The following is an 18,562-nucleotide window of genomic DNA, read 5'->3' on the forward strand; positions in this document are numbered from 1 at the left end:
CCCTGCAGCATCGCAAAAACACAGAAGTCCAGAGGTGGGGTTTCCTATGGAGGGGAACCTGAGGGGAATCCCACCAGCGCAAAAACGGGCGCTTTGGCCGGCAAAAGGGGTGAATTTTGGGCTTGCACGCATTAATCGCTTTTCCATTGATTCCTATGGGAAATATTGTTTCGTCTTATAAACTTTTCACCTTAAGAACCTTGTCCCGGAACTAATTAAGTTTGTAAGACAAGGTATCACTGTATATACATTGTGGGGCCTTAGGATGCACTTAGTATCCGCTATGGCACAGTTCTGAATCTGCCACCTGAAGGACGTCTAAATCGAATCCCGCAGGAAAGATTTGTCCTGTCAAATGCATATACTGCAGAGTGGGCTTGCTTGGCAACAGAGTGAGATGCTCAGTGAGTAATAGCAACCATTCAAGGTCATACGTCTCGAGCTTGACAATTCTCTACAAATGCGCGAAAACACCGATTGTTCAAAATTTTACCAGCAGCCATGTATTTTTGAGAGAGACAAATAAGCAAGAGACTAATCATCTAGCGGTTCTTCCCTGGGTGACTAGAAAGAAAGGAGAGGTGCACAGTTCAAAGGAAAATTAAAGCTTTCCATTTTAGCATTGATGCAGTTTGCTTTAGGGTAATGACGCCTTGGGGGGGGGGAAGGATCTTTACTTCCCTCATTTTTTAGTAAATTATGAGGTACTTTTAAACACATGAGACTGTGAGGTAAATGTCCTTATTTTATACAGGTTTTCCTAACTAAGTGCATTAAAAAGTATCTATAAAGTTGATTGCTAAGAAGCTCTAATCAAGTAACACATAGTTTACCTATTCTACCTTGTTCTGAAGCTGATGGCAGCAAGTCTTTTCATCAGAATATTTGTACCTTTCATTTTAAGAGAATGCTAAATTCAAATGTAATTTAGAGGGGTTATTTTTCTTTGTTGTCTGTTAGGGCCTGAAGTTCAAAAAAGTAAGCGGAATCATTCAAAGCAGAAGCAATCTTTGCTAAAACTCCCTGAGATGAAAGAGAAGGCTGATTAATTGTCATCAAGGGAAATTAATCCATTTACAATTCAAGTAAGAATTATCCCCTAGAATCAAGCTACTATCGTTCATCATCCCTATTTCAAAATGTAACTGACTGATGGACAATTTTTCAGATTTTGTGTTTGTTATTTTGCTTAGAATAGAATAGAAGCATAATGCCACATTTCCAAAACAACAGCAAACAATTTTATATATGCAAGCATTTTTGTCATTAGGATCTGCAAAATGTTCCGTCATGCAATGTTCAACCTTAAAACAAGTTCTTCCACAAGTGGTCCAGATGTGGTCTATCTCCATTATGGGCCTGTTCTAAGGTCAGAACCCTCTGAGGTGAAACATTTTGCACATTGCCCTACTTTGACATCTGAGGAGAGAGCTATTCCTCAAGCCAAAGACCTAGTGACAATATAGAACTAATTTCACGATCCTTTGGATCTTGGATCTTATGTAAAACAGGCTTATTAAGGAAATGGGCACAGATCGAATAAAAAGCATGCTGAGAAATAAGCTGATGAGAACAAAATGATCCTAATTTATACATAAACCTAAAGATTCATTTCTTATCCATTTAGAAAGATAAATAATTTAGTGCTGATGCATTTTAAAAAGACTAGACAAAACTGTGTTTACATTTTGTTTCCGCATATGAGGCTCCAATCTTTTTGGGACAGACTCACAATTTTGTATTAATGGATGAGTAATGGTAACGAGCAATGCAATACATGCATATGTGGTGAGAATCGAACCCCATGTTCTTTAAACTAATTCAAATTTGTCCCAGTCTTCAAAGATTCTCTGTCAAAAGATTATGTGCCAAATCTTGGGCATAATAATTTATTTTTTCTTTAAACAGGTACTTATACTTCTCTGCCAATTTGGGGTCATTTCCCTTTATTGATATTTATTTATATCCATCACTAACATCTCCCTCTGCTGCTAAACACAATTTCACTGGGGCACAGAGTTCCATCCTTATGGCAACCAGAGCATGCAACACTGTCATGATCCATGCAGTATGAAGATAAAGGTGTTTTGGATACATACGGATACATGGCCATTGTTGTTAGTTTAACAAAGATATCTTTACTTGGTGCATCCACGGTGTTACAAGTAAAGGCTTGGGGTGGAGGCATTTTGTGTTTTTTGCAGAAGTCAGCTGGAGAAGTGCTGTATTCCTGCCGAACTTCGTGTAGGTCTGACTTGGCAGCTATCACCAAGCAAGGTGTCCTGCTGTCCATGAAGTGTTGCTAGGCATTTAAAATAAAAATGAAATAAAAGTTAAACACCAGCTTCAATAAAATACACAGGTTTAAAATCTGCAGAGTGAATTCAGCAATCTGCCATATCTTCAGGGTGCAATCTAGGTTTTTTAAAATGTATATGTCATCCTTCTTTCATACAGCTCACGTATACCCCCTATGGTTATCATGGTTTTTTCCTACTATAGATTCACAGCCATTTTGTGAAGTAAGTAATCCAGTGTGTGAAAAAAAATTGTCTTGGTGTTAATCAGCCAGATATGGAACTTAACACATTCATAGTCTAAATCAGGGGTGTCAAACTGGCGGCCTGCAGGCTGGGTGTGTCATAAGCAGGCCATACCTGACCCCCAGCTCTGCAAAGAGATAAAAAGTCATATGTCACACGATGGCAATGTGACGTGGCGAGTTTGACACCTGTGGACTATATGACTAATGTTTTAAGTACCAAGATCCAATCTGGGTCAGTCACTGGGACCAGAGGTTTTGTTTTTCAAGTTTTTGATATAGCCCATCATGTGGGAACTTCTCTCAAGCAGAGTAGATTAGAAATGGAAGCCTAATAGAACATGCGTAGCGGAAAGTAGCTCCTCCTTAATCCACAGAAAAATTGGAATTAAGTTTCCTTGTTTAACTGAAATTCAATAAGCAATAAGCAACAGCTAACACAGCTAACACACTCTGCCAGAGAGAATTCCCTGGGGATGGGCTCCAGTAAAAGTCTGAAAACTCAGAAGACAAAACCTCTGGTCTTGATGACTGAGCTACTTTGGATCCTGAAACTTTATCCTGGGACATGTATATTCACCTTCATTCATTTTAAGTACCATCCCACATGGACTAAATTATACAGATGTACATATTGTTGTATGTCACCCAGTCACTTCTTGTGTGATGGGCAGCCAGCTATATTTGATTAATAAATAAAAATAATATTAATATTAAAATCCTGAGCAAATAGAAATAGCCATGTCCTAATAATGTCAACTACCTTGAACCAAAATGGAATAAGTAGACTGATGGTTTTCTCTGCAGATATGTCCAATTTTTCCCCAGATGTTTAAAAGATCTACACAATTTTAACTATCAGAATTAATTTCTCAGAAAGGTAGTTGTTTTTCAAAGATCCTTAGATCTAATAAATAAATCCACTTGTTAGGATGTTTTAATGCAATTTAATGTGGATTCTTATACTGACTGGGGTGAATTCAATAGCCTATACAGCTCCTCTGAAACCAATGATTCTATGATACAATTATTTTCCATGTGGATACAAACCTTGAATATTCTGGCACAATATTCAAATGATTTGGGATTGCTGATATCATACACTAGGCAGACTACATCACAGATGATTTCAGCATCACATAAGAAATCAGATTCATAAACATTATGTAACTGAAAAGAGAAAGAAAAGCAATGTCAGACACTGTAAAAGTTACAAACACTGTATCAAATTTGCCTTTTTGTACTCACTGCAGCCTTTTAGGCATTTCCAAATTTATTCTGCGGGACATAATAGACGCTTTATTAAAAAAATCTAAAGACCCAAACTGGTACTGGATTTTTGCCCCCACTGGATTATATCTGTGTATGCACAATATTGCAAATACAGGCTTCTCAGCATTTTATTGCTAGTACATACACTGTTCAAGCAATGTACCATTCATTTAATAGTCTCCAAAGACATATTATTAACCCAAACAAAAAGAGCAAGGATGTGCCAGCTCCAACCTCAAGTTAGGATATACAGCAGACAGAAATGATCTGGCAAGCTCAAAAATGAGTTCAGATGGTATGTGTATAACAGGCCCCCAATCTAATATTTCAAATTATGAATCTTGTTTGTTACAATATAGATCCATTTTTATGAATATTTGCTAGCCTGCTCTATTTTTTAATATTTACAAATTGTATTTCAATATTTTTTTTAAAAAAAATTAAAGCTTAGACTGTTACGAAGTGCCCTAGAAAAATCTTGTCATGAAAAGGATATGTATCTTACTATGAGAGACAGCTGTTTGTAATAATCTCACATTGTAGCAAGAAGGTTCACAATAGTTAATTGTGCATCCCAAACATGCTTTTAAAGATTAACAATGGAAAACTGGAGAAGGGGGGCATGTATATTATTAAAATGCAATATCATTAGTACTCATAAAAGGGGAAAAGTCAAATTTATATGTTATTATAAGGATAACTTACCAATAAATATTTCTCTTGCCCATACACATAAACAGTATTAATTGCATAGTAGGATTTGTGCTCTGGATGTATATGTTTCTGCTTCTGAAACCACAAAGGAAGAAAATTGTAAGAAAACACAGTTTTCTAATAAAGTGTATTTCATACATCCATTTGGATCGGTGATGGTGAACCTATGGCACTTGTGTCAGAGGTGGCATGCAGAGCACTCTCTATGGGCGTGTGTGCTGTCACCAGCTGCTCTTCTGATTTCTGGTGAGTGCATGCAAGCTGATCACCTGGTCTTTGGGTTTCCGGCACATACATGCACACTGGCCAGCTGATATTCGCACACACCACAGCGCCAGAAACCTGAAGACTATTTCATCAATCTGTCCTACTCAATCAGTCAGGGTGGGGTTGCTGTGGACCTCTTCAACTAAAGAATTTTGGGATCTAGGAAAAGGGTCTTTTGTGCTGTTGTGCCTGTCCCATGAAACATCTTTCCCCCAAAAGTGAGGTAAGCTCCCACTATATTCCAGCCTTCTGGAAAACCATCAACCATACCTGGTTTTGGCAATTTGTATGGTGTAAGAATAACATACCACTGTGGATGTGAATGGTCACTTGAGGGCATTCCCTCTACCTTTTAACCTCCGTTACCTCTAAACTTTTAAACTTTGTTTTTAACCAGTTTTTAACTACGGTGTGTCACTTTTCACGGTTTTCATTTGTATACTGCCCAGAGTCACTTAGGTGAGATGAGCAATGTAGAAATATGATCAGCAAATACTGCACTCTGGACTTGTAGAGCAAAGCAGTATTGCCAGAACATTAAATACTGGTACACAACTAACTTAGCAGTACATTTCCTTTGGGCTCCAAAGGACCCATAATTACGGTAATTTTGTGCTGCTGTCCTCCTTCAAAATTGTTGGATCACAAATAAAAAGAAATAGTGGATGAAAAGAACCATTTTAAGAACATATTGTAAAAGCAGTAACCAAGTGCTGTCAACGGGCAATTCTGTCCCAACTCTAACACATTGTTTTAGAGAAAAACAGAAGAAGGGTTTTACCAGGAGATTTCTTCCAAGCAGAGCGTTGAGAATTCCAGTTTTCCCACAACCTTTCAACCCGATTAGATTACATCTGAACACATTCCTCTGAGTCTGCTTTTTTTGAAGGTCAATCTTTTTGTCTCTGGTTACTTTAAAAGAAAAATGGACAAACATTGAGACATATTCCTTAAAATCCCAATGCTTTACTTTAGGAAACTTAAGTTGGGAAAACTGAAAGCCAGTACCTGTAATTGCTGAGGCCTGGGATTCCTGTTCAGTCAATATTGAATATCCTAAATAGCCCAGATATTCGAGGCAGCGCTGTACATCCAAGTATGTAGTTAGTCTATAAGAGAAAACAACTATGTTTCCCAAGTTCTCAGCATTTGTTGTAGCCTTAGGATAGCAGCCCCCAACCTTTCTGGCTTGGCAGACTGGGGGAGAATGTGTGTGTGGATGTGTGGTAAGAAAGAGGATAGTTCCAGGCAAGTGGCAGGCATGCATGTAAATGCGCACAACTCCATTTGCGCAAGCAGTAGGCGCACAGGCCTGACTCTTGCACAAAAAGAGCTTCATGCTGTGTGCGTGCGCCTGCACAAATGGAGCTTCAAGCACCTCCTGATTGTGCAAGTGGAGCTGTGCTCGCACACGCATTTGCCCACTGCTTGTGTGGTCCAGTTCCAAAAAGGCCACAGCCTGGAGGTTGGGGACTCCTGCCTTAAGGACACTTTGCAGTACAAATCCAGGACTATTTTATATATGTACTCATGCACTGGAATTCGCATCTTCCCTATTTGAAAACCCTGGAAAAAAAATTTAAGCTTTTAAGGCAGCAGGAAGCAAAATTAGCAATATTTGTATCAGTGCTTATATACTACTTCTCACCTACCACATAAATAAAGAGGTGCAGTTAAACAATACTGAATTACAGCTCAAGGTTTTATAATGTTAAGGTATGCTTTACATTTATCAGTTTGTATGTTATATACAGTGGTACCTCGGTTCTCGACCACAATTCGTTCCGGAAGTGTGGTCAAGAACCGATTTGGTCGAGGACCGAATTAATTTATCCCATAGGAAATAATGGAAATGGATTTAATTGATTCCCAGCCCATTGACTTGCTGGGAACCAATTAAATCTATAGTATTTCCTCTATTTCCTATGGGATAAAGATCTGAGGGGACAGGGTGAGAGGGAATGGGAGTCGGAATCTGGCACACCCCTCCTGGCCGCCCTCTTAACAGCCTACCAGTCTCTACCATCTAACTGCTCCAAGCTGCAGGAAGGGTAGGGCTAGCTGCAATACCGGCAGCTTTGGGGGGTTCCTTTCCTCAGCGGTTCAGTTCATTACCTCCAGGCAGCTGCCCCAACTTTTTCCTTCCCGGCGGTGGCGGCTCCGGTGGCTTCCCTTTGAGGAGCAGCAGCAGCGTCAGGAACGTCACACGATGAAGGGAAGCCGCCGGAGCCACCACCACCAGGAAGGAAAAAGTTGGGGCAGCTGCATGGAGGTAATGAACTGAACCGCGTGACGTTCCGACGCTGATGCTGCTCCTCAAAGGGAAGCCGCCGGAGCCGCCGCCGCTGGGAAAAAGTTGGGGCAGCTGCCTGGAGGTAACAAACTAAACCTCTGAGGAAAGGAGCCCCCCGAAACTGCCAGTATTGCAGCCAGCCCTACCTTTCCTGCAGCTTGGAGCAGTTATATGGTAGAGACTGGGAGGCTGTTAAGAGGGCGGCCAGGAGGGGCGTGTCAGATCCTGACTCCCATTCCTTCTCACCCCGTCCCCTCAGATCTTGTGGCAGCTGCTTTGCAAAGCTGCCCTGGTCGCACATTTTGGATAGTAAACAAAATTTTCTGTTCAGTATCTGAATTTTTGTTCGGATACCGAAGCAAATTTTTGCGGAAAATTTTGTTTGGTATCCGAAATGTACGAAAACCAAGGCGTTCCAGAACTGAGGTACCACTGTATTAAAAAGGCAAGATAGTGGAATGGATAGGAGAAAGAAAGATCAAGTAGTCTATTTCTAGTCATAGTAATAGTTCTCTTGGGCAACCTGCTTGTGTGAAACAAGTACGGCAATCCTTATTAAGCTGGTCTTAATGAAATTTCAAAGATAGCAATTGGCTTTTAATTCAATGCAGAATTAACTTGTGAAAAGTGTCTGGGTTACGATCATATGATTATTACACTTCCTTCCTGATTAAATCATAGTATATGAGAAAGAGCATTTTGGCTTCATTTCTTTTTCAAATGTGTTTGTTCTTAAGAGTGCTGGGAGTTTTCAATAATATAATAATGTATTTGCAACTAGAAATAGTCACATCCAAAGAAACAGCCACATATTAGTAGTGCCAATCACATAAACTATCTTTTAAAGCAGTTCATTTTTCACTTTCTACCATTAAAAGAATAGCTGTTTCTAAACAAGTTGTGGGTAAACTCTAATTTAAATGCTACACTTACGTCCACTGAGAAAGAAATCCCTGATATGTTATCCAACCCCTTTCATTTGTACAAACAGTGCTGTTGACATCTGGTCCCCATGGCATGTAAGGGAAGATTTTGAACAAATCCTTGAGTTCTTCAGGAGACAAAGCACAGTCTCGATCCTGAAAACAGATTTATATTTATTTATAGCCAGTTAGGTTTGTTTAGTAAGACAACTGACATAGCTTTTCTATGCTTCACTTAGTCGTGCCTACGATGGCTTTGATTAAGAACTTCTGAGAAAGAAAACGATAAACAGAGAGCAAATCCCACTCCCTTCTAACACTGATGATGTTACCTAGCTAGGTAATGAAACATCTGCAAGAAAATAACCAGGCCCAGACAGAACAAAGGACCCACAAAAACTGTATTTTTATGCAACACAGTCACTTGATTGGCAAATCCTAAAATACAGTGCACAACAAAACAAGTAAAATATTTAATGTACTTTAATCATCTCAAGTGCCTTCAACATCAAAGATAATATTTGAAAAATATATTCAGAAAGTAACTGGGGTGGGGGCTAGATGGCAAGCCTCTCCTTCTATGGCTCCATGTTTTGGAATTCACTATTCTCAGACACTGAGGAAGCACTGTTTCTCCAGGTGTTTCATAAAGCAGTTAAAACAGCTATATTCCACCAGTGCTTTCAACTCTATTTAATTGTTTATGGGCATTCATTTTAAGGGTGTGTCGAATACTGCATTTTTCGGAGTATAAGACGCACCTTAGTTTTGAAGCAGGAAAACAAGGAAAAAAGGCCTCTATCACCCAGCAAACAGTACAGATGTTTGCTGTATATTTCTGTGCACTGTGACCCATAGAACTAGCAAAGAATTTGAGAAATGTACATCATGGCAGTATACTAATGCCAGAAAGTTTTCTTAAAGGTAGTCACACTAACTCCTCCCAATTATTTAAATGGATCTGCTCCAAACATGACTAAGTCAGGGTTTAACTTAGCTGCCTTATTTTAATACTAAAACAGGACACTGTTACATTTCTGATTATACTTTTACAGATCTTTAAAACTGATGTGGCTTTCTGGAAGTATTCTCTGCTATTTAAAAGAAGATACAATAGCACAGGGCCTCTTCAGATCAAGCATTTATTTTAAAAAGCTTCTTCATTTTGTTAAGTTGTCTAGAACAATAATAAAGCAGTCTTTAAAAAATAAGTCTAATAATTTGAACATTTTACAGACATTTACAGTTACTAACTTACCTCCTTGCAGTTTCAGCAATCCAACATTGCCAGCAGTCCACCTCCCAGCAATTTGCCTCCTTGCAGCTAGTTTCACTTTCAGTTCTAGCACCTGGCTTCTGCTGTAGGTCTGGAGGCTGATAATTGCTTGCTTTTGCTAAATCAGGCTATGCACTGTTTGCTGCAAGGAGGTAAATTGCTAGGAGGCAGAGGCCAAAGGGTGGGGGTGGCTGGATGGGCCTATATTCGGTGTATAAGATGCACCCAAGTTTTCACCCTCTTTTGGGGGGTAAAAGGGTGCGTCTTATACTCCGAAAAATGTGGTAGTTGTAATATATATATATATATTACTTACAAGGCAAAGGTTGCAGGTTCAAATCCCAGTGGGTATGGCTAGCTGATGAGGCCAAAATAAGGCCGAAATAGATCTATCCTAGTCTCCCTTAATTTTCAAATTCAGCAAAAAAACATGTGACACATACAGATAGAATTGTCGGCTATCAATAAAATTAACTGCCTTGGAAATGGCCCTGGGTTGGGCCGAGAGCAAATAAGGAGCTGTGAGGTTCCTTCAATAACCAGGGTGATTCGACACAAAAATATGTAACCCTTCCCTGGTGCAGAGCTGAAGGGATTGGATACTGTAGCCTAGAGGATAATTCTCTGCCTTACAAGGCAAAGGTTGCAGGTTCAAATCCCAGTGGGTATGGCTAGCTGATGAGGCCAAAATAAGGCCGAAATAGATCTATCCTAGTCTCCCTTAATTTTCAAATTCAGCAAAAAAAACATGTGACATATATATATATATATATATATATATATATATATATATATATATATATATATATAAAAAATGAATGTGCTTTCTATATATATATAGTGCTTGCTTTGTTGTGTATTGCCAGGAATGTTCAGTCTGAAGCCGGTTACAAAAAAAATATCCAATCACTCAATTGATCATGTGTTCATCTATACAAAACAATCCCAAAATCAGATTAAAATCTTACCAAATCATGCTTATCAAACATGCTTTGAAGAAACAAGTATGCGTGATGGTTTAACTCTGTCGTGCAGTCAGAAGGTATTTTTAACCTGATTGGAGAGAAAGTAAGATCTTTGAAAAAGAAGTATGCCCAGAGTGAGTCTTGCAATTGGGGGGCAAGTCACAATGGAAGTGGTTAATGGACTAAGGTAAAAACTCCACCTTCCATCGTGCATCTTGCTTACTTTTTCCTCTTTGTCAATTTTAAACTAATTTAATGTTACTATTAACTGCATTAATGTTTTAACGTGGGGTTTTTTTTAATGACTGTAGGCCACCTGAAGTCACCTCCAAGTAAGATGGGTAGCATATGTTGAATAAATACATACATACTGTACATGCATACAGAGATAGACAGACAGACTGACAGACCACAAGCCCACTATTCCTATCTTCAACGGCTAATCGGATGATCCTACAAAGCCCATAAGCAAGAGATAAGCACAGCTACTCTTTCTGCAGTTGTTCTCTAAGAGTTACTATTGAGATGAACAATATTCAAATTCTGAATGTAATAGAGGTAGTCCTGAACAATTGGGATCAGAATGATCTAATGATCATATCTTGTAAAAAATTACTGTCATATTTTCTTTAAAATCCAGTGCTATGTAAGTGTTCAAATTTACTTCCAATTCTCCAGAACTGCCATAATTCCCCAATAACCTTCTAATCATCTCATACTGGTTTCAAAATGTAAAGACACTAACTAAATATTTCCTCTTGATGAATAGATTGGAATAACTTCATGCTATGAGCAATATTCTTAAAAATAGATCCAATTCAGCATTATATGTGTTGCTATATTGGGTAGAAACAACCCAAAGCTACTTGGACACAATGGAAAATAACACTGAGTTATATTATTTGGTCAAGTCAACAGACGTTCATGTTCTAGAACCATGATGGCGAACCTATGGCACACATGCCACAGGTGGCACACGGAGCCATATCTGCCAGCACCTGAGCTGTTGCCCTAATTCAGCTCCAGTGCACATGTGAACGCTGGCCAGCTGATTTTTGTCTCATGCGGAGGCTGTGGGAGGGCATTTTCAGTCTCTGGAGGGCACACTTGTGTTTTTGACACCCGAGGTAAAAAAGGTTCGCCATCACTGTTCTAGAAAGTACAGTGATACCTTGTCTTACAAACTTAATTGGTTCCGGGATGAGGTTCTTAAGGTGAAAAGTTTGTAAGACGAAACAATGTTTCCCATAGAAATCAGTGGAAAAGCAATTAATGCGTGCAAGCCCAAAATTCACCCCTTTTGCCAGCCGAAGCGCCCGTTTTTGCACTGCTGGGATGCCCCTGAGGCTCCCCTTCATGGGAAACCCCACCTCCAGACTTCTGTGTTTTTGCAATGCTGCAGGGGAATCCCAGCAGGGGAATCCCAGCATCGCAAAAACGAGTGGGGTTTCCCAGCATCACAAAAACACTGAAGTCCTCGAAACCCCACCTCCGGACCTCTGTGTTTTTACGATGCTGCGATTTCACTTAGGCTCCCCTCACTGGGAAACCCCACCTCCGGACTTCCGTTGCCAACGAAGCGCCCATTTTTGAGCTGCTGGGATTCCCCTGCAGCATCACAAAAACATGGAAGTCCAGAAGTGGGGTTTCCCATGGAGGGGAGCCTCAGGGGAATCCCAGCAGCACAAAAACGGGTGCTTCGCTGGCAACGGAAGTCTGGAGGCGGGGTATCCCAGCGGCAGTGGTGGGTTTGTAAGGTGAAAATAGTTTGTAAGAAGAGGCAAAAAAATCTTAAACCCTGGGTTTGTATCTCGAAAAGTTTGTATGACGAGGCGTTTGTAAGACGAGGTATCACTGTACTTGATTTTCTGCAGTGAAACACAGATTTTAAATTAGGTCAGTAACACCAACTCAATCTAAACCAAGTTTTAAAAACCGATCAATACATACAGGGGAAATAAATACTCTGGTGTGAGCTCTAGATCATCGTCATATCCAAAGCGCCGCAATACTGTCCAAGTTGTTTCGTGCCTCCCTCGCTGGATGAATAACGTGTGGAGAAAAAGAAAGCCTGAAAAGACAATTGTTTAATTGGCAATCTAGAACACAGGCCAGGGAAAGAAGTTAGAATTGAAAACACAACAAATATGCTCCAGGTATCCAAGTGTATCTTTTGAATAAGATCCTACCAAATGCTATGAAAGCATCAAGCTTCCGTAAAACTGGGCAGCCCTCTAGAAAAAAGTGATTCAAAGCATGTGGGCCCAGCTATCATTTCTGTAAACATCTCCTTAAGAATCTGCACGTGAACCAAAGAAAATGTGTTTTTAAGAGATACCAATGAGTATTATTGGCAGACAAAAGCATACTCCACATCATTTTTCCCCTGTGAGTCTAGAAAACTGCACATTCCAGATTCAGTGCAAAAGTATAACCCTTCTACCACTACCCCTCCAGCCCACTTCCAGATGCAGGCAAATCAACAGACCCAATTGTTTCAAGCTTAACAAATATGTACCTAGAACCTATGGACTCTGATTTACACATAAAACGAGTTAATAAGCTGCCTAACCAATTCCATATCCAAACTACTAGTCTATCCAGAAAGACCAAAGTACAAGCATGGCACATTTAAATCCATGCAGTTGTCACCTTCCAAGTTCATGAATAGAGATCAAGTCGTGGTTTTGGCTATAGTTTCCAGATTTATCTGCAGATCCCATTCCCATATTTAATATAATAATGAAAAAGAATGTAATCCTCACCCTTCAATGTTAATCCATTGTCAACAACTCCATCACTTAGATTTTTCCTTACTACATTCTTTACATCTTCCAATGCTTGGGATGCCAGTGGTGTGTTAAAGCAAATTCTCTAAAGGGAGCAGAAATATTTGAAATCAATATTCATTGGCAAAGGTTCAGTGCACTGTAAACAGCTTCCATGTCTCATGTTAGACTCCCAGTTTCACACAAGTAGCAGAGTAAGATAACAGCCCTGTGGTTAGATGTGCAGAAGAAGCATGCTGCGGCCTCTCAGCCACCCAGGTGGTCAAGCAGAAACTAGTAGCACCTGTCCAACTCAGAAGATAGATCACCACTTTTTTTGCAAGAGAGTTCTAAATACAGAATCCATAGCGCTGTTGGTAATACATAGTGGCTATATTCTGGCATCTTATTCTTCTATCTCTCTGCGCAAAAAATGGAGATGGTGGAGTGTAGTGCTATTTCCCCCTGCTTTTCATTATTATTATTATTATTATTATTATTATTATTATTATTATTATTATTATTTATTAGATTTGTATGCCGCCCCTCTCCGTAGACTCGGGGCGGCTCACAACAATTTAGGAAGAATTAAAAAAAGAAGTTCAGCCATAAATGTCCCCACCCTTTGGTATATTCTCCACTGGAGGTGAAGTCAGCCCCCACCCTCCTGGATTTTTGGAAGAGCTTTAAAAATTGGTTTGGCTGGTTGGTCAGAACCTCCATAAGTGCATTCTATGCTGGCGGTGGCTGATGGGATAGATAGAGATGATCCCTACCCCAATATTGCCTGTTCTCTTGCTTTTTAGTTCTTATTTAACCTTAATTTTAATCCTTCTGTGTTACTTTAAAAAGAAAAACTTTTTATCATTCTGTATACTGCCCAGAGTCACTGCAACAGTGAGACAAGTGGCTCACTGCTCCCATCTCTCTGAAAGGAGATGATGATAGCAGAAATCTTGCAATATTTTCAGCCTTTGTTTCTGCAGCTACTTTTCCTGCCCCCTTACCACCATAATTAAAGTCATCTATAGTGAGCATAGTACCCTGGCCTTGCCTGAGCAAAGCATTAAAATGTCAGCAGTGATTTCAACCAAGGTTTTTCCCTTGAGATTTAATGAACAGTTCAGAAACAAAACAGAAAATGAAAAAATACCTGAAAGAAGTTGAGTTCTGCATCATTCAGGGTGCCATCATTATCTTGATCAGAAATTCGGAAGATCCGAGTTAAGGCTTTTATACAGGCAGGTTTCATCTACGGATTTAAGTGAACCAAGGAATGGGGATTACTGCATTTTATTTCCCCACTATAGTTTGTTGCAAGCTAAAAACTTCAGTTTTCACAAGACTCAATCAAATCTAAATCAATATCCTCAAACATGCTACTTTCTTATCTCTTCCAAAACACCCACAGACATTTTTGTTCATAGGTTGTAGATCAGTCCTTCTAAATCTGATTATTTTCCAAAATGTTGACTAATGATTCCCACAACTGCAGACAGATTGGCTGAGCGTCGTTTGGTGCAAACAATATTATGCAATCTACTAACAAATTTTAAGGAGGGAAAAAGGTACAAAGATCTGATTCTTAATCTTTCCTCCTAAAAGTTTGTATACTGGTCATGGCTGGAACAATGAAAAAATGAAATATGATTGAAATAAATAGCTAGGATATCTTAGGGGCCAAATGTACTGAGCGTCTCTTCTAACTTTTAAAATCTGGGAGTTATTGAAAGAGATAGATTTTATAGCAGAAAAGTATCAATATACCTCTTTTTCCTCTGGACAATAGAGGGGCCCCGTAGGGTGTAAAACTGCTTTCTGTGCATAATAAAACAATTCAGATATGTTCTTCAAATTCTTTGCTGAACACTAGAAAAAAAATTAAGAACAGTTTTGAAACCTTTACCACAATATGGAAGAAAAAGGCTTAATATATAGCTATTGAATTAAAAGTCTATTCATTCAAGCATTTGCATATTCTGCATATGGAATAGTGTCACGATGGAAGATTTTTTTTGTATAATGTCAGATCAGAATTTATCTCATTTAGCGTTTAAAGTTTTAGCTCTGAAGCCTACTGTTATCTTGACCTCATTTTATCATATGCATCAGTTTTATTTTGTATTTTTAGCTGCTTCAATTTTATTTTTAGATGCAAATCGTTGAAATTAATTAAAATGGGAAATGATTTCCATATGCCTGGGCAGTAAAAACAGTTACATCACTATTTCCTTGAATTATATTTTAATCTAATTTCCAAATTAAATACTCTTCCCCAAAGCAGCTTACATCGTTTTTAAAAAACTGCTGGTCTTCTTAGAATGACATTTTTTAAAAAAGGAATGATCAGTAAAAATGGTATTTGTATTCCGTTGTGAACGGATTTCTTTTTTTGCTGTGGCTATGATAAAAAGCTAAAACTCAACTCATTTGTACAGAAAGCAGAATGTCCTTCTCCACAATTCAATACTCCATGAAAAAAACGACCAGCCAAAGCAGCACTCATTCTGGAGAAGAGGAGCTCTCTGTACCTGCTCCTTTTTCTGATCAATACAATGTCGGTTGGCGGGGCCTAGGGGAAGAGCCTTCTCTGTGGCAGCCCCGGCCCTCTGGAACCAACTCCCCGCAGATATTAGAATAGTAGAATAGCCCCCACCCTCCTTGCCTTTCGTAAGCTTCTCAAAACCCACCTGTGCCGTCAGACATGGGGGAACTAAGATAATCTTTCCCCTTAGGCTTCTACAATTTATGCATGGTATGTTTGTACGTATGGTTGGTTTTATAACAAGGTTTTTTAGCTGTTTTTAGTATTGGATTTTTACATTCTGTTTTTGTCACTGTTGTTAGCCGCCCCGAGTCCACGGAGAGAGGCGACATACAAATCCAACAAATAAATAAATAAATAAAATAAAATAAAATAAAATAAATAAATTTAAATTAAATAAATTTAAATTAAATTAAATTAAATTAAATTAAATTAAAATAAAATAAAAAAATACAGGTACTCCTCGGCTTACGATCACAATTGAGCCAGAAATTTCTGTTGTTAAGTGACACATTTGTTAAGTGTTTCCCCATTTTACAACCTTTCTCATCACATTGTTAAGAGAATCATTGCAGTTGATTAGTTAGTAATCCGGTTGTGAAGTGAATCTGGCTTCCCTACTGACTTTGCTTGTCAGAAGGTTGAAAAGGGGATCACATGACCTTGGGACACAGCAACGGTCATTAAGTACGAACCAGTTGCCAAGCATCTGGATTTTGATCATATAATCACCAGGATGCTGCAAACGTCGGAACTGTGAAAAATGGCCATAAGTCATTTTTTTCAGTGCTGTTTTAAATTTTCACAGTCGCTAAATGAACTGTTATAAGTTGAGGACTACCTGTAGCCAAAGCCAAGCTGTTCTCTTGGTATTTTCTGGGTTAGAAGAAGCACAACTTCCCAAAGTCCTTTATTCCCCCAATTGGTACAGCGTGTGCTTCCCTCTACTACTGCAATCCTAGATTTATTTAATTTAAAAATAGAATTCTGATTTCTGTGAAGTAATTATGAATATCCACAAACATTTTTTTTCAGTACCTCTACACAGGTTTCAATCTCTGTGTACTGGTTCATGATGGGAAGAATGGTTTCCATGCTACTGTACTCAACCAGGTCTGACTTGTTTCCAACCAATATAAGCGGAAGCCTGGGGGGAAAAAATTAGAAGTTCTCACGACTGAAAAATTAAAACAATATTAGATAGCTCATAAACATACAGCAAGAAAAACTATTATTTGCTGTTCAAATTGGTATTCAAATTCTAGTCCCAATATTATATTGGGAAGATAATTTCTGAAGGGATGGGAACATTTCTCAAATCAACCACGTGAAGTTTTATCCTTTTAATACTGTAAGCTGCCAGGAGTTACCCTGTGATAAGATAAGATGGCCAACAAACAAACATTGCAAATAATAGTTTTAAGTAACAAATCAGTTACATATGGCTGGTTTGAAGACTATGTATGATCTTTCGCTACCACAGCAAGGAATACATTCCAATAGACAAGCATGGCTAGGATTAAAATTATGTTAATTTCAGTTAATTATGCACAATATCTTTGTTCATTAAAATATGAGGAGTGGTTCTCCCTTACATGAAAATCACAATTCAGCACAACAAGGAATTCTGGCTTCCCTGAAGGGCCGGGGTGTGTCTATGACTGTAAACACCTTATACCGTACAAAACAATGCCAGGTTTTCAGTTACGTTTCAAATGTAACTTCAGCATCTAATACCAATAGCTTACATTTATTTAAGTTTAGAATTATTACCTGGATTAGACCACATACATATATTCACCAAATTACCCAAATTACCTTACTGTTTTCAAACCATGTGCAAACTATCACAGCCAATGGAGCATAATGATTATTAGTGCTGTTGGACTAGACTGCAGAGCTGAATTAAAGTCCTTCCATAGCCATGGAAGCTCACTGGATAACTCTGGGTCATTCTTTCTTAATCCACTCAACTTCACAGCAGTCACAGGAATATTACAGGAGAATGCTACCGTAGGCATAGTTCCCTCTAAGCTGAGCAGTGAGCAATCGCTCACTTAAAAATCATCATCAACTCAGAGTTTTCCAAACCTGCCCAGAAGCTGAGAGGGAAAGAGTGAGAGGGAAGGAGAGAGAGAGGAAGAGAGGAAGAGAGAGAAACAGATAGAAAAAAGAGAGGAAGGAAAAGAGAAAGAAAAAGAATGGGAGTAAGGAAGAGAGAAAGAAAATCAAAATCTAGTTTGAAACTAGCTCAACTATTTAAGTGGCATTTTGATATTGATAGAGTTGCCCTATTATGAGCTCACTGTTATAGACACACAGTACAGTATTTTATTTTGAAATTCTCTGAGGCAAAACAGGGTGGGTTTTTTGTTTGTTTGTTTGTTTGTTTGTTTGTTTGTTTGTTTATTATTTCAGTGCCGCCCAGTCCCAAAGGGACTGCCGCTCAGACACTATACTTTTCTGCCCACCCCCCAAAATAATTAGAGGGAACACTGACCGTAGGTACACTACTTTGAACTCCTAGATGAAAAGCTAGATATAAATTTAACGTAACATAAATACAATTATTTTTTAAACATCAATTTCAGAAATCTAAGCGTTTCCCAACAGTGACGTAACAAGCAAACTAATGAAAACGTCAGGAAATAAACCGTGAGTTTATAAATAACTTTAAAATGTAATTATAATTGGAGTCTCAATAATATTTTTTCATTTTTCACTATTAAATTTAAAAAGATCTTAATGTGCACCTGCTATCTTTATCTGTTCTTTCATTGATGAGAGGGATCCATCGGCTTGTTACCTAAAGCAACAAAGCAATATTCACTTTAAAAAGCTAGATTACATTATACATTTCACTATACATTTCTATTTTGCTATTACATTTCTGAATGTTTAAAATACATTTGAAGAAGAATGTAAGGGTAATGTAACAAACAGGCAATGCAAGGTAATCCTAATGGCAGATATACAAAAATTAAGTTTGCTTTCCTT

General features: G+C 38.6%; 1 protein-coding gene across 4 annotated transcripts in view; it reads right to left on the reverse strand.

The window, feature by feature from the left end:
* Positions 1-18,562, reverse strand: part of RHOT1 (ras homolog family member T1) — a 58,869-nt gene that overhangs the window by 13,111 nt on the left and 27,196 nt on the right. For all 4 annotated transcript variants that reach the window (XM_070740438.1, XM_070740436.1, XM_070740439.1 and 1 more), the window contains exons 6-18: positions 18,319-18,371; positions 16,604-16,712; positions 14,788-14,889; positions 14,174-14,272; positions 13,018-13,126; positions 12,203-12,323; positions 10,256-10,340; positions 8,022-8,167; positions 5,804-5,904; positions 5,577-5,707; positions 4,520-4,603; positions 3,593-3,712; positions 2,100-2,302 (exon numbers count right to left, since the gene is read on the reverse strand). In XM_070740438.1, the coding sequence (XP_070596539.1) occupies positions 2,100-2,302; positions 3,593-3,712; positions 4,520-4,603; positions 5,577-5,707; positions 5,804-5,904; positions 8,022-8,167; positions 10,256-10,340; positions 12,203-12,323; positions 13,018-13,126; positions 14,174-14,272; positions 14,788-14,889; positions 16,604-16,712; positions 18,319-18,371 (1,463 nt within the window). The remainder of the gene's footprint in view (positions 1-2,099; positions 2,303-3,592; positions 3,713-4,519; positions 4,604-5,576; positions 5,708-5,803; positions 5,905-8,021; positions 8,168-10,255; positions 10,341-12,202; positions 12,324-13,017; positions 13,127-14,173; positions 14,273-14,787; positions 14,890-16,603; positions 16,713-18,318; positions 18,372-18,562) is intronic.

Source organism: Erythrolamprus reginae, chromosome 2 (assembly GCF_031021105.1).
Source record: "Erythrolamprus reginae isolate rEryReg1 chromosome 2, rEryReg1.hap1, whole genome shotgun sequence".
In the NCBI taxonomy this organism is placed as follows: Eukaryota; Metazoa; Chordata; class Lepidosauria; order Squamata; family Dipsadidae; genus Erythrolamprus; species Erythrolamprus reginae.